The 24,406-nt window shown below is 45.6% G+C and overlaps 1 protein-coding gene across 1 annotated transcript in view; it reads left to right on the forward strand.

The window, feature by feature from the left end:
• The first annotated feature begins 1,941 nt into the window (after positions 1–1,941).
• Positions 1,942–24,406, forward strand: part of CNOT11 (CCR4-NOT transcription complex subunit 11) — a 127,861-nt gene continuing 105,396 nt past the window's right edge. The window contains exon 1 of the mRNA XM_033949630.1: positions 1,942–2,589. Within this exon, the coding sequence (XP_033805521.1) occupies positions 2,145–2,589 (445 nt within the window). The 5' untranslated portion in view covers positions 1,942–2,144. The remainder of the gene's footprint in view (positions 2,590–24,406) is intronic.

Raw genomic sequence — 24,406 nt, forward strand, 5'->3', positions numbered from 1 at the left:
AAGAAGGATATGGCGATACTCGAGAGGGTTCAGAAAAGAGTGACACAATTGATAAAAGGTATGGAAAACCTTTCATATGCTGAAAGATTAGAGAAACTGGGGCTCTTTTCCCTAGAAAAGCGGAGACTTAGAGGGGACATGATAGAGACTTACAAGATCATGAAGGGCATAGAGAAAGTGGAGAGGAACAGATTCTTCAAACTTTCGAAAACTACACGAACAAGAGGGCATTCGGAAAAGTTAAGAGGGGACAGATTCAGAACCAATGAAGTTCTTCTTTACCCAGAGGGTGGTGGACACTTGGAACGCGTTTCCAGAGGGTGTGATAGGACAGGGAAGGTATTGGGGTTCAAGAAGGGATTAGACAATTTCCTGAAGGAAAAGGGGATAGAAGGGTATAGATAGAGGATTGCTATACAGGTCCTGGACCTGATGGGCTGCCGCTTGAGCGGACTTCTGGGCATGATGGACCTCTGGTCTGACCCAGCAGAGGCACTGCTTATGTACTTGATGTTCAGGAAAGCAGCAGCAGCAGAGTAGGGAGGGTGGTTCCGGACCTGGTGGGCCAGCTATGCACCCAGGGCAGACCCCGCCACCCCCTCCCTTGGTACGCCACTGGGTTGCATTATGGGATGCACTGGGTGTGGCCTGACTCCCATTGGTCAGATCCCTATCAAAACATTTACTATGCCAGCCTGAAGTAGAAAACTTTCCTGCAACTTTGTAAAAACCAGCACTAGTTAACTAACAATAAAATGTCCATTTCAAAATCTTGGATCTTGTGTTGGGGGGTACTCGGTTGAAATTTGTTGTTTTGGGGGAGCTTGTGTTGGGGGGTACTGGGTTGAAATTTGTTCTGTTGAAAAACTTGGGAAACTCTAGGGCAGTATGTTGCAAACTTATAAAGCACACTAATCTCAAGGCTGCGGCTGGGGGCACCTGGAAATGCGCGGACATCAATGTGATGACATCACATGTATGTGTGACATCATCACGTTGATGTCCACACATGTGCGGATGTCCTCCAGCTGCGGCTCTGAGCTTCCTATTACAGCCAGTTGTGGGGGGGATACTTTAGAACAGGGGTGTCCAATGTCGGTCCTCGAGGGCCGCAGTCCAGTCGGATTTTCAGGATTTCCCCAATGAATATACATGAGGTCTATTTGCATGCACTGCTTTCATTGTATGCTAATAGATCTCATGCATATTCATTGGGGAAATCCTGAAAACCCGACTGGATTGCGGCCCTCGAGGACCAACATTGGACACCCCTGCTTTAAAAGGAAAGGTGAGGAGGAGGAGCACAGGCACCGGCGAGGAGAGGTGCCGGCTGACTGACTACAAGCCATGCCTCTGGAAGCAGTCAGCTAGCACCTCTCCTCGCTGGCATCTTGCGTCACACCTGAAAGCTGCCACCAGAACACAGTTTGTGATACACTGCTCTAGGGAATGCTTATTGGCTGTGTACTTGTACACACCCATTCACCAGCAATTTTATAATAGCATTTATGAAATTCTTTCGTAAGTGAAGTGCTTCCATTGTGTCATTTACTGGTTAATGCAAAACTTACAGTAGTTACTGGCATCCCGAATAGGAAGAACATCTGAGCATACAAGGAGTGAAAAATTATCAACGCTTGTGCTATCTTATTAAACCTTACTAAAATTTGAACACAAAAAAAAATTGTATTTTCCCTATATAACTTGGCATGGGGAAAACTTTCTACTGCGGCCCTCCGACATTCATAGAATTCCTATAAACGTCGGAGCACTTAATGCTCAGGCCGAAGGTATCTAGTTAATTCACTAGACCATCTCACCGACTCGAGTGTAAGCTTGAACTTTTCATTCAAGGTTGGAGAGAAGGTTCGGAATTTCCCTTTTTTTTTTTTTACGGCAGCGGTAAAAGTGTACGTAAAGAGGACCACCATTCAGAGGCAGTTCTTGTGTACGCACGCCACGACGAGTAAAGCGTACAACGGCGGGAATCGCGCGAGAATAACAGTATCGTCTGGCTTGTGCGCGCGCGCGCGCCCGCCCCCTTCGCTGGGTTGCCTGTATCGGCCACCGCCGCAGCTGCAAAGGCAGCCTGTGGCTCGTTGGCTGAGTGGCGTTTCTTTGCTAGCCCGCCGGAGACGGCCCGAATGCCAGCGAGTCCGCCCGCCGCAGCCGCTTCCTCCTCCAGTGTTGTCCTGGCTGCGGAGCGAGAGGAGGAGAACTGCAGCGGCAGCCACCAGCCGTCGCCGCTGCTGCCGAGGAACGCGGGCAAAATGACTCTGGCGCCCAAGGAACTAGCTAACCTGTTGGGCATCGTTTCGGAGGAGGCCTGCACCAACACTTTCGAAGGGCTTTCTACCACCTTCCACCACTACTTTGTCAAGGCTGACCACTTCCGGGTGGGTTCGGTGCTGGTGATGCTGCTGCAGCAGCCCGACCTGCTGCCCAGCTCTTCGCAGCGCCTCACCGCCCTCTACCTTCTCTGGGAGATGTATCGTACCGAACCGCTCGCCGCCAATCCATTTGCTGCTGTTTTTGCCCATTTGCTCAACCCGGCCGCCGTCGGGGAGGAGCGGGAAAGGCCCCTGTCAGGTATGGCCCATCCCGCTCACGGATTACCGGAATTTCTCCCTTGGTCTCTTGTAGCCTGGCCTCGAGGATGATGATTAAATTTTAAGTACAGATGAAGCAAAATGTTTAATGTGTGGGTTGGAAAAGGAGCAAATATAAGAAACTAGTAGAAACCCGAAGCTATTCGTATAAGCTAAGAAGGGATCTTTTCCATTCTTAATGTTTAAACAATGCTATAAAAAGTTGGTTGAGTTTTTCTTGCAGTGTGGAAGAGTTTGAGGATGAGAACCCAGCGTGCCAGTTGTTCCCTAATACGATAAAGCTATAGTGAGATACTATTTTGAAAATGTTTTCTGGATCAACGTTTTCCAGTTTCATGTAATTTTAAATGTAATCAAAATAGCTGTAAACCCCCAATATTTATATTTCTTAACTGTTTGAAATGTATTTGTTATCCAGGTTCTAATATACATTGTGGGGTGACTTTTATATACTTTGTTCAAATAAGTGCTCCTGGTGGAATTCTGTGCAATAAAAATCCAAATTGTATGCACAAAATTAGAAAATTCTGCAAGTTTATTTGACATTTAAACAATATTCTTGTTAATTATCATTAAGAATTTCAGTACAATTCAGTATTTTCATTACCCCCCGTTTTTTGTGTTTTTTTTTTTTACAAAACCATAGCGAGACTTTTAGCACGGTCACGGCAGTAACAGCTCCAACGCTCATATAATTCCTATGAGCGTCGGAGCTGTTACCACTGCAGCTGGTGCTAAAAACCACGCTATGTTTTGTAAAAGGTGGGGAGGTAAATTGTATTAAATTATATTAGAGAAAACAGAGCCTTCAAATTCTCTCGCGGTTTCCGCAACTGGCAGCCTTCAAATTTTTCTCACTTAATGGTATCAAATTAAACAGTTAGCCAACATCTCTCTCAACCCTGTGCCTCCCCCAGCCAACATCTATTGCATCCATTTTTCCCATTCCTGCATTTTACCTATGCAACGCCAATTCCAACTAATGGCGACCTGCCGGTTCTGCAGGCTTCCCTCTACCGCAGTCCTGCCGAAGCAAGAGGAAGTGACATTGAGGGTGATACTGTGGTAGAGGGAAGCCTGTAGAGCCCACACAGGCTGCTCCGAAGATGTTTCTGGCAGCAATTCGGGCTGCAGGAGGGAGTGCTGAATAGAGAGTTGCACGGGGACAGAAATCCCACTCGTCCCCGTGAGGAATCCCTCCGTCCCCGCCCGTCCCTATAAACTACATACAGAAAGTTATTTCATTTAATTATGCTACTGAATTAAAGGCTCTGGTAGAAACCCATTTAAAAATAAGCAAAAAGACCTTATTAATTTGGAAATATTAATTGGGAAGAATACATACTTTGTAAACGGGTTTCTACCAGAGCCTCTAATGTTTATAAATTTTTATCAACACAACTAATATACTACTTTATCCTGAAGCAAAAAAAAAAAAAAGAATTTTTTTCTTACCTTTGTTGCCTGGTTTCTGCTTTCCTCATGTTCTCATTCAATTCCTTCCATCCACTGTCTCTCTTCTCTCTGCGTCTTCCCTTTGCTCTGTTACTGTGTCTCTCCCCCCTCCCAAATTGGTTTGGCACTCATCTTCTTCTCTCCGCTCCCCCCATAGTCTGGCATCTCTGTCTTCTTCCCTGCCAGCGTCTTCTTCCCACTCTCTCTTCCCCATTTCCTATCAGCGTCCTTCTCCCCCCCCCATCTTCCCCATGTCCTGTCAGGCCAGCATCCTTCTCCCCCCTCTGCCTTCCACATGTGCTTTCAGTGTCCTTCTCCCCCCTGTCTTCCCCATGTCCTTTCAGCGTCCTTCTCCCCCCTCTGTCTTCCCCATGTCCTTTCAGCGTCCTTCTCCCCCCTCTGTCTTCCCCATGTCTTTTCAGCGTCCTTCTTCCCCCCCGTCTTCCCCATGTCTTTTCAGCGTCCTTCTTCCCCCCCGTCTTCCCCATGTCCTTTCAGCGTCCTTCTTCCCCCCGTCTTCCCCATGTCCTTTCAGCGTCCTTCTTCCCCCCTGTCTTCCCCATGTCCTTTCAGCGTCCTTCTTCCCCCTCCGTCTTCCCCATGTCCTTTCAGCGTCCTTCTTCCCCATGTCCTTTCAGCGTCCTTCTTCCCCCTCCGTCTTCCCCATGTCCTTTCAGCGTCCTTCTTCCCCATGTCCTTTCAGCGTCTTTCTTCCCCCTCCGTCTTCCCCATGTCCTTTCAGCGTCCTTCTTCCCCCCCGTCTTCCCCATGTCCTTTCAGCGTCCTTCTTCCCCCCCGTCTTCCCCATGTCCTTTCAGCGTCCTTCTTCCCCCCCGTCTTCCCCATGTCCTTTCAGCGTCCTTCTTCCCCCCCGTCTTCCCCATGTCCTTTCAGCGTCCTTCTTCCCCCCCGTCTTCCCCATGTCCTTTCAGCGTCCTTCTTCCCCCCCGTCTTCCCCATGTCCTTTCAGCGTCCTTCTTCCCCCCCGTCTTCCCCATGTCCTTTCAGCGTCCTTCTTCCCCCCCGTCTTCCCCATGTCCTTTCAGCGTCCTTCTTCCCCCCCCATATTCCCCATGTCCTTTCAGCGTCCTTCTTCCCCCCCCATATTCCCCATATCCTTTCATTGTTCTTCTCCCCCCCCGTCTTCCCATGTCCTTTCAGCGTCCTTCTCCACTCCTTTGTCTTCCCCATGTCCTTTCAGCGCCCTTCTCCACTCCTTTGTCTTCCCCAGTGCTTTCAGCGGCCTTCTCCCACCTCAGTTTTACCCATTTCCCTTAAGCGTCTTTTCTTCTCCACTCCACCTTTCCTCCCTTTCTTCCTCCCTGCCCCTTACCTTTGTGGCGATTCTCCACCCGACTGACAACATAACAGGCCCGGTCGGACAAACCTCCCTGCCCTGTAGCCGCGAATCTAAATTACCTTCTTACAGCAGCTGGAGTATTGAAGCTGCTGTAAGAAGGTAATTTAGATTCGCGGCTACAGGGCAGGGAGGTTTGTCAGCCGGGCCTGTTGTCGGTCGATCGGAGGAAGCGCCAAAAGGGTAAGGGGATCTGACCTGCTGTGCACACTCCCCCCCATGGCTGCACCCGGGGCGGACCGCCCCCCTCTTTGGTACGCCCCTGCCTTTCCCTACCTGCCTTGCCGCACACAGCTGACCGGAAGTCTTCCCGATGTCAGCGCTGACGTCGGAGGAAGGGAGGGCTTTGCTTAAGCCCTCACTCCGACGTTGGCGCTGACATCGGGAAGACTTCCGGTCGGCTGTGTGCTATGGCAGGGCAGGTAAGGAGAAGGAGACTAGTCTTGCGGCTCGAGTGCGATCCAACCCCGCAGGAACCCCGCGACCCTAGGGGGCTTCCCCACGGGTTCCCCGTGACTCAAAAGGGGAACCCGCGGGATCCCCATCGTCCCTGTTCCCATGCAGCTCTCTAGTGCTGAACCCACCGACTCCAAAATCTGCGCAGATTTACTATAATTCTGCGGCCCTGGGAAATTCTGCATTGCACAGTAGCGCAGAATTCTGCCAGGAGTAGGGATTTTATTTTGCATCCTCAATTGCAATCCTTTTCTTTGCTTTTACCTGGGACAGGAATCTGGTTTAGTTATTGTCTCTGGGTATGAAAGATAAAAAAGTAGTGAATTAAGAGGGGCATTATCAGTGTGGTAAATGTGTGTATTTTAAGCGCACATGGCAGTTAGTACAGTAAATCCAAATATGGAGAAAAAGTTTTACTAGATCTTGCATAGATTGTTCAATCAAACAGGTAGTTTATGTAATAAAATGTTTGTGTTTATTATTTCAACTCGTATTGGTCCTACCATTAGACTAGTCAAGTTAACCTTTTCCTATCGTAATAAATTTTACATTACGCTGGTTCCAATCGTAATTATTTAACAAAGTTTTGTATTATTCACCGTTATCATTTACGGCTATTGTAAACATAATGTAAATAAGTCATAAGTCTGTAAATTCAAATGTTTTGTGTTCCTGGCTCTTTATTAGTCCATACAGACTGTTTATCCACTGTCTGTCATTTTTGGAATGTCCTGTCATCCGGGACACATGATAGGAAAAGGTTAAGGATAGCCAGCATTTGACTTAATATTAGACTTTGAAGGGAAGAAGCCCCATTGGTCAGGCATTGAATGGTTTTGAATCATGCAGTGGATAATTTACGGTTTGCAGTTCTGAAGAAAGTGAATTTTTTGAAAGGGTGTGATGTCTCTGTGATATTACTAAGGAGAGAACAAAGACCTAGATCAGGGGTCGGCAACCTGCGGCTCGCGAGCCACATGCGGCTCTTTCGCCACGTGGATGCGGCTCAGAACAGTGCTTCTGACGACCTCACACTGTTCAAAATTCCTCTTATTTTTTCACATCTTCCAGAATGGCGCTGCTGCTTCCGACGTGGTACGCTCGGCTGAGGCGCGCGCTGTTGGCTGTGCCGGTCCTCTGCCCCCCTCTTAAGTCAATTCCTGTTCCGGGGCAGAGGACCAGCACAGCCAACAGCGCACGTCTCAGCAGTGCGGTATCGCGCTGAAAGCAGCACGTCTTACTGGAAGATGTGAAAAATAAGAGGGATCTTGAACAGTGGGAGATATGGTTCAGAGTGTTGCAACTAAGAAACCAGTGATAGTTTTGTGCATCGGCCGCTTGAGGAGAAAGAAGGGCTGGGAAGAGCAAAACGGAGGTTTCCTGAGCCATTGGAGGCTTCTTCTGGATTGGGAAGAGCAGATAAGAAAGGCCCCAGCTCTGCCTGAGCTTGGGACCGGATTGGGCAACATCCGCTGACATCATCATATCTCAAACCCCCTTGTCTACCCATTGCGGCTCTTTGTAAATCTTGGGTCAAACATTTAGGAAAAAATGGCTCTTTGCTTTAAAAAGGTTGCTGACCCCTGACCTAGATGTACTAAATGCTCTGATACCCCCCTCCCCCCAACGACCCCCCGGAACAAAAATAGAACACTTTTTTTCTAAAATTAGACTACTTAACATGGAATGACCCTTGACATTACCATTCTGAAAACTGAAATATGCCTGGTCCCAAGAATTTCAGATAAAGGATCTTGTATTTGTAGATCTCTTTTCCTGGACACCATTCAAAGTAATTCATAATTATTATATACCGTATTTTCGCGGATATAACGCGCGCGTTATACGTGATTTTACGTACCGCGCATACCCCTCGCGCGTTATATGCCTGAGCGCGGTATACAAAAGTTTTTAAACATAGTTCCCACCCCGCCCGACGCCCGATTCACCCCCCCAGCAGGACCGCTCGCACCCCCACCCCGAACGACCGCTCACACGCGCTCCCACCCGCACCCGCATCCACGATCGGAGCAAGAGGGAGCCCAAGCCCTCTTGCCCGGCCGACTCCCCGACGTCCGATACATCCCCCCCCCGGCAGGACCACTCGCACCCTCACCCCGAAGGACCGCCGACTCCCCAACAATATCGGGCCAGGAGGGAGCCCAAACCCTCCTGGCCACGGCGACCCCCTAACCCCACCCCGCACTACATTACGGGCAGGAGGGATCCCAGGCCCTCCTGCTCTCGACGCAAACCCCCTCCCCCCAACGACCGCCCCCCTCCAAGAACCTCCGCCCGTCCCCCAGCCGACCCGCGACCCCCCTGGCCGACCCCCACGACACCCCCACCCGCCTTCCCCGTACTTTGTGTAGTTGGGCCAGAAGGGAGCCCAAACCCTCCTGGCCACGGCGACCCCCTAACCCCACCCCGCACTACATTACGGGCAGGAGGGATCCCAGGCCCTCCTGCCCTCGACGCAAACCCCCCTCCCCCCCAGCCGACCCGCGACCCCCCTGGCCGACCCCCACGACCCCCCCACCCCCTTCCCCGTACCTTTGGAAGTTGGCCGGACAGACGGGAGCCAAACCCGCCTGTCCGGCAGGCAGCCAACGAAGGAATGAGGCCGGATTGGCCCATCCGTCCTAAAGCTCCGCCTACTGGTGGGGCCTAAGGCGCGTGGGCCAATCAGAATAGGCCCTGGAGCCTTAGGTCCCACCTGGGGGCGCGGCCTGAGACACATGGTCGGGTTTGGCCCATGTGCCTCAGGCCGCGCCCCCAGGTGGGACCTAAGGCTCCAGGGCCTATTCTGATTGGCCCACGCGCCTTAGGCCCCACCAGTAGGCGGAGCTTTAGGACGGATGGGCCAATCCGGCCTCATTCCTTCGTTGGCTGCCTGCCGGACAGGCGGGTTTGGCTCCCGTCTGTCCGGCCAACTTCCAAAGGTACGGGGAAGGGGGGTGGGGGGGTCGTGGGGGTCGGCCAGGGGGGTCGCGGGTCGGCTGGGGGGGAGGGGGGTTTGCGTCGAGGGCAGGAGGGCCTGGGATCCCTCCTGCCCGTAATGTAGTGCGGGGTGGGGTTAGGGGGTCGCCGTGGCCAGGAGGATTTGGGCTCCCTCCTGGCCCAATATTGTCGGGGAGTCGGCGGTCCTTCGGGGTGGGGGTGCGAGTGGTCCTGCCGAGGGGGGAGAAGAATCGGACGTCGAGGGGGGGCATCAGGCTTTCAGGATGGGGACAGGACTTCAAGGGGGGACAGGCAGATCTTCAAGGGGGACAGGCAGACCTTCAAGGGGGACAGGACTTCAAGGGGGGACAGGCAGACCTTCAAGGGGGGACAGGCAGACCTTCAAGGGGGGACAGGACTTCAAGGGGGACAGGCACGGAGAGGCGGGGCAGTGCACCGAAAGTCAGGGCGGGTGAACGGTGAGTCGGGGCAACCAGAGGAGAGTCGGGGCAGTGCACCGAAAGTCAGGGTGAGTCGGGGCAACCAGAGGAGAGTCGGGGCAGTGCACCGAAAGTCAGGGTGAGTCGGGGCAACCAGATGAGAGTCGGGGAGGGCGAAAGGAGAGTCGGGGTGGCCAGAGGAGAGTCGGGGAGAGCGAAAGGAGAGTCGGGGTGGCCAGAGGAGAGTCGGGCAGCATGCGCGTTATATGCCTGAGCGCGGTATAGAAAAGTTTTTGTACATATCATCGTGATTTCTGCGCGCTATACCCCTGTGCGCGTTTTACAATGGTGCGCGTTATATCCGCGAAAATACGGTAAGTCATATCCAGAGACAGCATAACAAAACAATAAAGTAAACACAGTAAAAAAAACACCTATGGTCTTCACAGGTAGAATAAGTGGAGTAGATGGATTGGATGTTATCAAGTTTATTACAAACAAACAGCAGTAAAACAATTTCACATTTTCATATTACACTGGCTAATACTTATTTGGGTGCCTCAAATGTTTCTGGGTACCGGTATATTTGATTTGCTGATTCCAAAAAAATGGCACCAGTTTTCTCCTATGGGCTCTAGTTTTTGAGATACAGGGCATGTGCCATTTACCACCACTCTGCTCGCCCATTAAAAAAATCAGGATATTTTAATATAGTGTTTAAATTAATATCTTTTAAACATAAAGGAAACAATAAAAATTAAGTGTACAACATGAAACTACTTATTTCATACCAATAGCACAATTTATGATACAAACTTTCCTGTCATTCGATACACAAGAACCTTTTGTAAGACTTCCAAGAGTGGGATCTGCCAGGACAATCCCGCATAAGATTCCAACAGTAGTCTGCTATCATATGTACATCCCACCATCTTCCTTGGTATCTGGCTTCCATTGTTTTATGTATTGGTGAAATATTTCACCATGCTCTTCATTTAAGTCTCCAAGGTTCTCTGGAAAGCAGTCTAAGTGACTGCAGATAATGGACTTTAACACTCATGTTACAGCCAAGCTTGTTGAAATGAAAGAGCATATCCTGTACTAATTGTGTGTAGTTAATTGTCTTGTTGCCAAGAAAATTTTTCACACAACAACAAATGAAGACTAGGCAGATGATTCAATTTCATTCATTGATGCTATGAAATGTAGGTCATTTCTAAGTTGTCTGATCTGTGGACCATCAAAAATTCCTTCCTTCAGTTTTTCCATGGCAAGTCTAGGTAACATATGCACTATGTATTCAATGGACGAACCGTCTTTATTCAAAGCCTTTACAAATTATTTAATTGGGCCTAGCTTTATATGTAGTGGTGGCAGTATGATTCTATCTCATGCTACCCAAAGGTTCATTGATTACATTTTGTCTTCCAATCACCATATATTTCCTCAGAGGCCAATCTTTTTTTTGCCCAATGTTCATGTTTGGCTCTACTATCCCAAAGGCATAAATTCAACCATATCTAAGAATTAGAGGAGATGTGGTCTATCCAATGCAATTTTTTGAATCAGTGCCCCAAATAACCCCAGGAACAGGTCAAAAAACCCAAGGCATCAAGAAAAACTTTTTTTGTTATTGACTTGTTATTCTTTCAATGAATCTTGTTTCTTCCCATTCTACATCATTAGTTCACTTTTCTATCACTTTTCAGGTTTCTTAATCACTTTTAGTTAAAGCATGGTTCACGTCATTTTCCCTTCATCTTTTTCTCAGTTTTAAGATTCACTCTTAAATTTTTTATGAACATTATTACACGACCCCTGAAGAAGGCATCTTTTATATACGGAAACACAGACTGTGTAGGGTCCCAATTACCCTATAGCTCTACACTTCTACATAATATGCCAACTTTTGTTTTACTGCATCCTTAAAAGATACAAAAAAAGCAGCAAATGCTAAAAAGGACAAGTAGGACAACCAGGGTAGTGGGCAACCAGGGGAGTAGTAAGGTTCGCTTCATCTGTCTACATGGTGCCACCCTCTGACACATCAATCTTATGTTTAAAGACATCAAACTAATTTTCTGTCTCAGTGGGTCATTTACATCGTCATGTGCCCCTGTGGGCTGCTGTACGTGGGTCGTACTACAAGGACGATCAAGGTCAGACTGGAGGAATATAAGAGTAGAATCCATACTGGCAACCTTACTGCTCCCCTTGTTGCCCACTGTCAGGAGTACTGTCATGATTTCTACGACCTGTTTTGGTTTATGATTGAACAGATCCCTCCCAATTTCACTGGGGACAGATTGGCTCGGATCCAATTGCGGGAACAATATTGGATCTTTCATTTACCGTAGATACTGTTCAACCTGCAGGTCTCAATGAATTCATTGAATGGAACACAATTATTTAATCCTTTCTGTGTTTGTTATTTGCTGATGTTTTTTGTGTCAGCGTTTCTCCTTGTGATGTCGCCTCTTCTCCTTTAAAGCTTGTGTGCTCCTTTCTGGTGGCCCCTCCTCTTTTTAAAATTTATTTATTTATGCATTTCAAATCAAACATGCAAGAATCCACTTGTTACAGCAAATCAGAGAATCAGTACAGATATTTCCAAGAAAAAAAATCTATTAAATAAGCAATAAAAAGAAACAAAGCAAACATCTTTTAATATTTATTTATTTATTCAATTTTTTTTTTTAGCCCGTCCTCCCAAAAGAGCCCAGAACGGGTTACAATGAATATATTGGTGCATTAAAATTATAAGTAAGATAGGTACTTAGAAATTCCCTTACTGTCCCGAAGGCTCACAATCTAACTAAAGTACCAGGAAAAATGACAATTAGAAGAGTAATAAAGAAAGAAAATAGAGATAGAGGAGAAAAATAAGAAAATAAACATACTAATAAGATTACAATGATCTAAAGGAATTTGAAAGGTTAAAAAGAGGGGAGATAAGAATAGATGCAGAGGGAGGGAGAACCGTTGAAGCAATAGAATTCTGGGGAAATTTAAATGAAATTTGAATGATAAAATAAAACAAAATAAATGGTAAAACAATAAGTGAGATTAAAAAATATATCATAAACTAAAAAGAAGTGAAAATAAAATCAAAACAGTCAAAACTGAAGTCCAGCTTGAACGGGCCCCCGAGCCAACCGTTGGTCCGATGGCCGGACTGCAGCCCTCCTCCGTCGGCTCTCCCCTGCTGGAATGGGGGAGGAGCGAAGACAGTGTCGGTTGCCCCGCTGGAGCCAACTCCTCCTTAGCCACAATTACAATAATAAGCTTTGTGAAGATTGGAAAAAAGCTTTCATTATTGCATTCAGGTCCTGCTCAAACATCAGTGAAATTATCAATATTCTGCGATATTCAATTTCTTCCTGGGAACTCTCTAAAATACCAGTTATCGGTTAAATCCAGTGGTTGTGGGTTGTCTAATTGATTACTAGGCGATTTTTCTAAATTCCTGGGTAGGTAGTAAATTTTATCTACTGGTGGCAAAAGTTTAGAGGAGAATTTCAGATTATTCGTCAAGTATCTTTTGAACATATCAGTTGGTGTGGGTTTTTAGCCCTGGCGATGTCAGTTTTTGAACAGCATTGAAGCTAAAAGTTCCTTCAGTATACGTAAGTGTTAAAAGACTTCTTTTGTTGGGGGGGAAGTAACGTCAGCTTGAAGAATGGCAGCTTAATTTGTGAGCTCCGACTGGGCTCGTGCTGTAGAAACAAGAGCTACTCTTCAGTTGCAGTCAGGGGACTTTCATAGATTGGGTGCATGGCGAGTAAGAAGAAACTGGAAAAGTTCCAGTTTCCAGGCACTACAAGCATCAAAACCAGATTGCATGTGAGTATCTCACCGGCAGGCCCTACTAAGATGGTGCTTCCCTCCGCGGTGGCTCAGGCGAGACCTTCCACTGCACCCTTGCGAGAGGGTGAATCGTTGACAGCGGGAAATGTGGAGCAATGGTTCCGGGAGTTAAAAGCCGAAATGGTGGGGGTTTGAGCAGATGTCAAGGTGGCTCTGGCAACGATACGAGCAGAGGTGGGAGAATTAGTGGGTCGAGTTGCGGCCTTAAAAGATCGGATAGAGGACGTGGCATCGGTGCTACAAGAAACTACTAGCAGAGACGGCGGTGTCTCAATTAGTGGACCTTCAACGGCTAGTGGATGATTTAGAAAATAGATCTCGCCGTAATAATTTTCAGTTTAAGGGCATTCTGGAGAATGACTACTTCAAGGATGCCCGACACGTGCAGTGTTCTCCGCAGAAATTTTTTCCAGCCGGGTGGCATGAAAAAGTAGCCGGACGGGACAGGGAAATTTGGTGATTAGACTAGGGTCATTAAATTCAGTGGCGTACCTAGTATATGACAGCCAGTACTAATCATTTTTTAACAACCCCCTCCTCTATATAAAAAAGTTATTTTTAGCTACACAAGGGTGCACCTAAGAAAAGGCAGCATTTTAAACACTGCAGTGAGCACTAGAACACCAACACACGCATTGTAAAACTAAACAAACCAGATCCTTCACAGTCGATGCTAATAGAAAACCATGTCTCATGAAACACTCTCGCCCAATATGGAATAATCACAAACTAAAAATAGAAATATGTACACAAAAGTTAAACTAATGCAACACCACAGAAACAGTGACACATGTCCCCTAATACTGTGCAAAATATAAAGATAGTAGATGTAAATTTGAAAAAACTGATAAATAACAATCACCATTTTAAAAATTAACAAATAGAACTAAAACAAATTAAGAGAAATAAGAAAATACCATTTTATTGGACTAATCCATTTTTCAATTAGCTTTCAAAGGCCAAATCTTTCTTCAAGACAGTACAGTATACAGCTGTTATGGTATCCTGTCCTGACCTGAGGAAAGGGGTAGTCCAAAAGAAATTGCCTTATTTCCATTTCCTATTTATAAAGCAACAACAAAAAAATTATTTCTACCTTTTGTAGTTTCTGCTTTAATCATCTTCTCTTCGCTCTTTTCTTTCTATATGTTTTTCCTCTCTCCCTTCCATGCAACATCTGCTCTCTATCTTTGCCCCTTCCACCCAGCCTCTGCTCTCTCTCTACCCCTTCCATCTACTGTCCATCCTCTCTCTGCCCCTTCCATTCACTGTCCACCCTCTATCTGCCCTTTCCATCCAGTGTCCGCCCTCTCTCTCTTCCATATGGCATGTTCCCTCTTTTTATGTCCCTTCAGTAAACTGTATATCTTGTGCCCTTTCTCTCCTTTGTACATGATTCATTTCAGCTTCATCCCCTCTCCATTTTTCTGTCTCCACCCCTTCCCCTATGCTCTGGCATCTCTTTTCTCCTTTTACTTCCTTCCCACTCCACCCCATGGTCTGGTATTTCTATCTCCTTCCCTTCCCTCCCCTCCCCCTTGCCCTGGCATCTCTATCTTCTCCCCCTCCATTATCTGGCATCTTCTCTCCCTTCTTCCTTCCTTTCCCCTGGACTGGCATCTGTCTCCTTCCCCCTCCCCCCTCCCCCATGCCCTGACATCTCCCTCCATGGTCTAGTATCGCCTTTCCTTTCCCTCCCTCCCATGGTCTTGGCATCTCTCTTTCCTTTCCTCTCCCTTCCTGGTCTTCCCTCTCTCTCCCCAATTGGGTGCAGCAGCAGCATTTCTCTTTCCTCATCCCCTCTCACTCTCCTCCTCTGCTCTTCCCCATCCATTCTCCTTCTCCACTGCTCTCCCCTCAGTCCTGCTGCAGCTTTCCCTCTTCCATTTTAAGTTAAGCAGCACTTTCCTCTGTTCCCAATCCAGCAGCACCTCTCCCTCTCGCCTTCCTCCACCACTCAGCTCCAACAGCACCTCTCCCTCCCCTCCTCTCTACTTCCGTTTCCCCCACTGACTAGCTGCAGCACCTCTCCTTTCCAACCCCAGGGCCAGAAACACCTCTCCTCTCTGACTAGCAGGGCTCCTCTCCCTTCCCTTTCCCTCTCCTCTGGCTAGAAGCAGTACTTTACCCACTCACCTCCCAGATCTAGCAGCATCACTCCCTCTTCTCTTTTCCTCGCCTCCTATCAGCACCCCTCACTCTTATCTTCCAGGTCCATTGGCACCACTCCCTCCTTCCGATTAACAGGCTCTCACTGGCTTGGGGATTCCCCGGCCTGACTCGGCACAGTCTGAAGTTCTGTGTTCGACTCCGGCCAAATAAAGTAAAAAAAAGAAGAAAAATAACCCAACAAACCAGGTGATTTTTCAAACCTGCCCCGAAACACTAGCCTGGACTAACAGCAGCACTGCTCTCTCCTTATTGTAATTTGCCTGACTGCTGTCCTAGCTTTAGCGAGTCAATTCCCTCCAGCAGCCTCGGTGCCTCTGCTAGGCCGTCCTGCCTCTGAGGAAGAAGGAAGTTACATCATCGGAGGTGGGGGAGGCCTAGCAAAATCCCCAAGGCTGTAGAAGGGAATTGACTCGATAAAGCTACGGCAGCAGTCAGGCAAATTACAATAAGGAGAGAGCGGTGCTGCTGCTAGTCCAGGCTAGTGTTACGGGGAGGGTTTGAAAAATCGCCTGTTTTTTTCTTTTTTTTTTTTTACTTGATGGGCCATTGGTCTGACCCAGTTAGACTATTTTTATGTTCTTATGTAAGTCTATTCTGAAAGACCTCCCTGTTAAGACAGTATTTCTGGTGGTCATTTCCTAGGCACATCATGTATTGGAGATTCAAGCTCTGTCTTGCCAAGATCTTACTGTATATTTCTTAACTAAAACTGCCTCTCCTCCATGTCTACCTGTAGATGAAGAATAAGACTTGGCCTATCCAGCTGCGCTTTAATTTAAGATGAGCACTATCAAATCTGTTTTTTCACTTTAGGGCAACCAATATCTTGGATCTCTCTTAATTGGAGAAGTTATGCCTCCCACTTTTCAAGATAGAACACAGTTAGCAATTCACAACACTTTAGTTGTATTCTTTAAATGTGGTAAATTTCTCTCCCTCATCACCCTAAGAGCCCAGCCTTCCCCTGGGGTCTGTGCACATCCAAGAAGGAGCAGGGTCCCATAGTTCTGAGATATTACAGGGCCACTCTTTTGTACCAAACCATGAACCACAGCAGCACACATACCAAATCCATAAATATCCAACAAGGTATCGGTTGCACTCATAAGTCTCCATATATTTCCCATATACACCTCCTTCCCAACCTAAAAACAAAAACACCCTACTTGTATTACTTTTTTAACACTCCCTCCCTCCTCCCCCTTTCTCCTCAATCCTCAAAGTTCAGTTGAAGTCTGATTAAAACGGTCCTCTACTACATCCCATTTATCAGAAGACAGGGTCATAACTAATGCCATGGGTCCCCATATCCCAGCATACCTAAGCAAGTGTAATCTATTGACTTACGATAAATTCAGAAAACTATTAATAAAACAAACACCAAGAAACCTTTTGCAGTCCGGATGTGTACCAGTCTACAGGGTGTCCCTTATGCAAGATGGTCGCACAACAAGGAGTGGCCTACTCCAACAAGCCATAAGCCAACCAGCATGTCTGCTCAGCCCTATTGGTTGATGTAGTTGATGGCCTTTTAGCTGATTCTTCCGTATTAAGATTTCAAGGAACCCTTGAGGAAAATCTTTAGAATGGAAGGGTAGATCAGCATGAACCAAACATTTTTGTCTATTAGAAAGACAAGTGGGCGAAATTGCTATATTTTCTCTTGCAGTGCTATTGAGCAGTCTTGAAAAATACGTATGGGAGTGCCTTCATAGGTTAAAAGTCTTTTTTCAGTATCCCCAGAGAATCTCGAGCTTGTGGATGTAATTCCTGCCTTAGCCCGTAGCAAACTCATGCTTTGGGGCTCTATCTTGTGCATGCCGGCTTCCCTTCTCTTCTCCCCCCAGGACGTAACTTCCGGTTTCGGAGGGAAGAGAAGGGAAGCCAGCACGCACACGTTAGAGCCCCGAAGCATGAGTTCGCTACGGGCTAAGGCGGGAAATATCCAAGCCGGTGAGAGGTGGTGGTTTTTTTGGGTTTTTTTTAGATGTTGAGCAGCGGCGGCAGCACCAGGATTCACGATAGATGACAGCCGGGCAGTCATCTAAATTAGCTGGGCCGAGCGCCCGGCTAAAAGGCCCTAGGGAGAACACTGGGTGTGGAGAAAGCCGTTTTAGTATAATGCAATAGGCATAGGTTAAGATACCTATTAAAGTTCTCCAGCTGTTCAATTTTTCTTTAAAAAAAAAGTCTTATCTTTTACCACGTTAGTAGAAACATTTTGTAACGAGGAAATCTCCTTTTCAATTTTTTCAAATAGGTTTCTGCCTTGATATTTTGAACTGAAATTGACAAATCATCAAGTTTACTCAACTTTTAAAATGTCTCCTGCAGATTTTGTGGAAGCAGCTTCAAGCTTTTGGAACACTCTCCATATGTTTTGAAGTGTCGCTGACGAGGAGTAAGTTCCCTCCGCTCCTTGATAGGTAGTCAACTCGGCGTCCTGGTTTGCGTGGTGCCCTCCTCTGTGTGATGGTGTTGGGCTCATTGGCTTTTCAGAACTCACACCTCCCACGCCTTCCGTTGACGTATTCGACAGCGACAGTGCTACTGGGGGGGGGGTAACAATGTTTCAAACCCCAAGGCTCCGGTGTCACCTTCTAGCGGTGCTACAGCAGGGGTTCCCCCTCCAGTTACGGCCGGTGAGCTTGTCAGGAACTGGTCCATCTGCGTTTGTCTGGGTGTGGAAAGGTCCAGCTAGATAACGCCCTTGTGCTTGCTGTGAGGCATGTTTCTAACATGGTTTTGCGGTCAGACTCTGAAGAAAATAGATGAATGAAAATACAAGGTAAGACGGAGCTGTAGCACTGACTGCTATCATGTCACCACCATCTTGTTTCTCTCACCCCCTGGTGGCCCCTCCTCTTGTCTCCTTTTCGTGTCAGGCAGCTGTTTGAATTTGGCGGCTGCCTGTGGTACTGCGGACGGCATCAGTTCCTGAAGAAAGGGCTCTTTTCGCCCTGAAATCAGCTTGGTCAAACCTGCTATGAGGTTTTTGATTGCCACAAGCAACCTCAGTTACTTCCAAGGCTGTACTGCTGGAATCTTCTATGTGACTAAGCTTGTTAATAACACTTTACGGAGGAGGCTTGGACTTGTATGGAGCTTCACATTTTGAAAGTGTGTTGTTTAACCATTAAATTGCTCCTTTGATTATTTTTGCATACACCTAAATTTATATTGCTTTATTGCACAGTTAGCACAACGGACGGATCCTACAATGGTGTGTGGGCTTAGATGAGGCTTACGTCTCGTCTTTTGAGCCTTCTAATCAGCACTGGAATGATGAGTTTCATTGCTCCTCATGCTTGCTGAGGATACATCTTCACTTACACTATATTTAGTTGATTTTGAGTGTTTAAAAGAAAGGGAGCTTTTTGGTGTTTAATGTGAAATGTCCTACTTGTCCTTTTTGGTATTTGCTGCTCTTTTTTGTATCTTTTAAGTATCTATCGCAGCTTTTAGAGATCTATATTAGGTATTACTGCATCCTTAAACAGGTTTGATAAACATAAGAGACATTGTTTTACAGATCAGCACCAATCGGAGATTATTTGATATTATTATCTGATGCAATTGTTTTACTGCTTGATTTTATTATTTGTTTGTAATAAACCTGATAACATCCAGTCCATCTACTCCACTTATTACTGCATTCGAGAGTGCAGGACATTTGTTTTGTTTTTCCCCTTTCTCAAGTGGAGTACTGAGGTTTTTTCTTTTTTGTTGTGTCCTTCTCAGGTAGAATGCCTGCCTGTCTTCACAGCCAAAATATTACTAATGCTAATTAATCTGTCCTCAGCAAACTCAGAAACTAATAATTGGGGAAGAAGACATTTTAAATTTCTAATGGGATATTAACTGATTTTTCTTCAAATGTATCTCCAACAGGAGCATGTTTCAGTCTAGCCTCAACAGATGGGAAAAAAAATCCTAATTACTGAGTGGAGGAGCAGCTTAATGGTTAGAGTAGTGAGCTGAGAACCAGAGAATCCAGGTTTAAATCACATGCTTGCTCTTTAACCCTTAATTGCCTTAGGTACAAAGTTAGGTTGTAAAGTCTCCGGGATCAAGAAACACATACATTTACTGTAGTTGAATGTAATTTACCTTGAACTATTGAGAAAAGTGTGAGCTAAATTGGAATCCCTTTGCCCTACTTTTCAGGTTAGTTTTGCTGTTGTCCTAATACAAGAAGCAGCCAACAGTCAGCTTTTGAAGATTGTGGCCATATGCCAACCCAGCCACTCAACCAAAGATTTAGGATGCTGTTGATGTAGCACTTCAAAAGCTAATTATTTATGCATGGAATACTTTTTTATGCAGTACATCTTCTCCATGGACAAGCAGGTATAATATTCCACGTATGGGTGATGTCTTTCACAGAACCTAGTATGGACACTACCACTCTCACTTTAAATCTTTGAGCTATAGCCCATACCAAGTGCATGATGATGTCTTCCTACCTGATGTCTGTAAGGTTTTGCCCCCAAAATGTAAGGTTTTGGAAGGGTAATGTTGAAGGAAAGGCGGCCTTACAATCCGCCAGGTCCCGGGTTCAATACCCTCCTTGAAGATTCAGTAGGCAGTAAAATTACTGACAAAGACAGCTAAGAGTGATTGCATAAAGAATATTTATATTGTGCAGAAATAGGCTTAATATTACAGAAAAGCAAGATTTATAAAGATACATCAAGCATTACAATTGTACCAAAAGAAATATAAAAGACAGTTTATCTGCCTTACAGAGTCCAGAGGAAAGAGAGAAAGAGAGGGGAGGGGGTGATGTTCCAGAGAGAGAGAGGGGATGATGCAGAGGAGGCTTTTATATGTAGAAACTATTGTATTTCTGTAATGCCAAATAGGAGGGGCCGTAGTTCCACTGGAGCCTCATGGCAACCCGGCCCGACTTGGTAATATCGACGAGCTCCTGCGCTGAATGCCGGAAGTGTCAGTGGCGTCGGCAACCCCATTGGAGGCGCCCTGTAACGAGGCAGAGGCGGTCTCCCCAGGACTAGCGATCACATTGAGTCCCGACGCAAGAGCACCTCCCCCTCTCCCTCAGACTGCCAGCTCCCCATGGGTGGAGGAGCAATCGGAAGGCGGTGTGCTTCCATCCCCAGAAGCCTCGGATATCAGAGAGGGAAGCTTGGATTTGGTCTCCCTGCAGCTGCAGGAGAGTCCTTTGGAGCCTGAGGTGTTTGTCCAGAGAGCGAACCGCGAACAGGAAAGTCGCCATCAGGAGGAGAGGCCGACTGGTGAGGATGTCAAAACCCAACTTGAAAAATCTTTCTTCATATTAAAGAAACCTCAAGAGGTAACTCTGGACGCTATTTACATTACATTAGTGACTTCTATTCCGCCTATACCTTGCAGTTCAAGGCGGATTACAAAAGAAATAACTGGACATTTCCAGTAACGTTACAATTGTTTTTTGGTTACAAAAGAGGTAAGATAGTTGGATATTTCCAGGAGAACTTGCAAATTAGATAGTAAGATGACTGGACATTTCTAGGTAATATTACAAATAGGTTACAAATAAGATTACAATTAAGAATGCTGGACATTTCGAGGGATCTGTATTCTTGATTGATATTTTGAGGAGGAAGAGATTACCAAAGTGGAGGCTTTGGGAGGGGAATTTACCAGGGAGGAGAGGGAAGAGGGGGAGGGTTATGGTATCTGGATAAATTTTTTGAATAGCAGGGTTTTGATTTCTTTTTGAAATGTTTTGAGGTCGCCTGTTGCCGTCAGCAGATTGGAGATGGAGTGGTCAAGTTTTGCTTGCGTCGCAAGAAGGTTGTCAAACATCTTCTTGCGCTGAGTGCCTTTAAGCGGAGGGTAGGCAAATGGGGTCAGGGTTCTTCTTTGTCTTGTGGTGAGGATCTGATTTAGGTGGTTGTTTAGGTGGGAGGGGGCAGAGCCGTTTAATGTTTTGAATAATAGACAGTAGAATTTGAATTGAATTCGTGCTTGTATTGGTAGCCAGTGAGAGTCTAAGAAGGCAGTGGTGATGTGGTCATATTTTCTCAGAGAGTAGATCAGTCTGAGAGCGGTGTTTTGTATAGACTGAAGTTGTTTTAGCATGTTGGCAGGGCAAGGTAGATAGAGGGAATTGCAATAGTCCAGTAGACCTAAGACTAGGGATTGGACAATTAGCCTGAATTGCTCTGGGTCGAACAATTTTCTTATTTTACGTAGATTTCTCATAATTAAAAAAGCTTTCTGGGTTGTCTTATTGATTTGGGCCTGCATTGTGCAGCATCTGTCTATCGTTACTCCTAGGAGTTTAAGTTCGGGCTGTATTGGGTATTTGGTGTCCTTAATTTCCAATTCTGTGATGGTGGGGGTTTTGGCCTTTTCGAGCAGAAGGATTTTTGTTTTGTCTGAGTTTATGGACTATCATCCATTTTTCCACTGCGTTTGATTTCAGCTGGACTTAAGTCACCAATAACCGCAATTTGGTCTGCAATTGCATTATGGGCTTCAGAGAGTTTACGTTTAGCATAACTTAAGGAATTTTGCTTGCTAATCCGTTGAATCTTTAGAGGAGAGATTCCTAGTGGTGAACATAGTAACATAGTAGATGACGGCAGATAAAGACCCGAATGGTCCATCTAGTCTGCCCAACCTGATTCAATTTAAATTTCTAAATTTTTTCTTCTTAGCTATTTCTGGGCAAGAATCCAAAGCTTTACCCTGTACTGTGCTTGGGTTCCAACTGCTGAAATCTCTGTTAAGACTTACTCCAACCCATCTACACCCTCCCACCCATTGAAGCCCTCCCCAGCCCATCCTCCACCAAACGGCCATATACAGACACAGACCATGCAAGTCTGCCCAGTACTGGCCTTAGTTCAATATTTAATCTTATTTTCTGATTCTAGATCCTTTGTGCAGTTTGACACGCAAGTCTTGCCTGTATCTTGGGCAAAGCTTTTGGCCTGATTTAAACTCGTGCTTTGTGATAGCTTTTAAATGATCAGCTGCAGGAAGATCAATTTGGGTGTAGACCTTTGATATTGCTGTGATTCTGTTTTCTGAATGGATTATAGCAGCTTTTCTGTAGAAATTCAAACTTCGTCAGAATCAAGGCGTCATGATGAGTACAGATATTAGATTCCACGGACAAAGTAGAAAGTCCAGAGCGTCTTTTAATTAATTAATTAATTCTTGGTCAGGCAAAGAGAAATCAGAAATAAGCTTCAAGCAGCTTTCTCCAGAATAGAAGGTAGATGTTTTCTGGCACTCAGAACTATCATAGATTCCAATACTGCAGGGCTCTAGCTTATTATTAGTCTCCATAAGATAAGAGTCACCTAAAAATACAGAATAAAAGTAAGGTGAAAAATATCAGTGTGAGAACACAATGAAAATAGAGCAAAGCAAGTTGTACATGTCAGCAAGTGCACAGTAAGTTTCCAAAATCCACACAGGCATAGCCTAGTAACTAGAGAAAGAACCAGATGCTGCACAGAAAGAATAGACGGAAAGCAACACATCAAAGGCAAGCTTTGTCAAATAATGAAGTCATATGATGTTATAAGGTCATGATGAACCTTAAAGCCAGACTTGTTCATACAGCCACTGTGCTATGATAGTTGCAAGTCAGAACATGTTCAGAAAAGCTGCATGTATCAGATATACTACTACAGCTATGTGTACATTCTTGTGAATCACATGATTATGCATTTGGGCTTGCATACAGTAAGTAGTTTGTGCAAGCCAATGCATGTTTTTGACTGTCATTTTGCAAAAGTGCACAGTAAGTTTGTCAAATGCTGAACATAATACAAGACGAGTACTTGTGGCTGGCGAAGCTTAGTTATGAGTTTTCAGATCAATATAGTTCCACTGCACATTCACAGTGACCCTTCAACATAACATATTTATGCAAGAAAGTAATGCTTATCTTTAAACCATCAATTCTCACCAAAGAAAGGTCGGGTCCAAAATGAAACAGGATAGGTTCTGTAGCAAAAAACATGCTCTTTCAAATGATATACAAAAAACAAACAAAAAACCCCTCCTACACATTAGCGATAGTTGAATCTGAAAAACAGTGAAAATTTGCATAAATGCATAAACCCATATTTTTTGGATGGTCATATCTTCAGCTTCACTTGACTATAAAAGCATTGCAAATCTTGGAAATACCTCATGGTGCATGTCTGCTGGTAAAGTTGTACCCTCAGCTGACTTACCTACCAGCAGCACTATGGAGCCAAACTGCCAAAAATTTTCATTCGTGAATTTTTTTTGCCTACTTTGCTGACCTGTAGAAATGGAAACATATTCGCAAAAGATATCAAACTTGGCACAGAAACTTGCCCCAAGGTGTTGTACCAAACTGCAAAATTTCAGACTCCTAGGTAGTTTCCTTCTGCCACAGTGCTTAAGCAAAATTGGTGTTTTAGGTCACACAAGGCATGGGAGTGGATCGATTGCTTTTGTTCAACCACTCCTATCTCCTGACCAAATTGAGATAGATCCAAAAATTTTTTGCAATGTTTCATTTGAGACCCTAGACAACACCCCTGTAAAATTTGGTTGGATTTCAAGGGGGTCGAGTGTGGGCGGTTTTCAGTATTGCTCCACTTGACATGGAATGACCCTATGTCCTATTGAGGAATAGAACTATCTGACCAATTGCTATCAGTGGCGTTTTTTGTGACCGATGATGACGGGGAGTTTACTGTTAGGCAGCTGTGAGCTGTGATATGACATTCCTGTTTCTTTTGAGGTTTTTTTCCTCCATTTTAAGCAGAGGGGTAGCCCGTGATGTTCTTTCCTTAGTAAAAGAGAGATTGTATAATTAATTTTGATATTTTCCAACTGTGCGGTGTGTGATATTCCTACTGGAATATCACATACTGTATTTCCTTACTTGGACAACTGGTTGATCAAAGCTTCTTCATTGCATGTAGCGCAGCATGCCATAACAGTTTGTCTATTGGATCTGCTCAGATTTTCCGTCAACCACCATTGTCACATTTATGCCCTTCTCGGATGCTAGAGTTCATAGGAGTTCTGTTAGACACTACATAAAATTGATCTTTTTTTATTGCAGCAGAGTGTCGCTGATTTGATTCACATGTGTCAGTCTTCAC

Source organism: Geotrypetes seraphini, chromosome 6, assembly GCF_902459505.1.
Source record: "Geotrypetes seraphini chromosome 6, aGeoSer1.1, whole genome shotgun sequence".
Classification (NCBI taxonomy): Eukaryota; Metazoa; Chordata; class Amphibia; order Gymnophiona; family Dermophiidae; genus Geotrypetes; species Geotrypetes seraphini.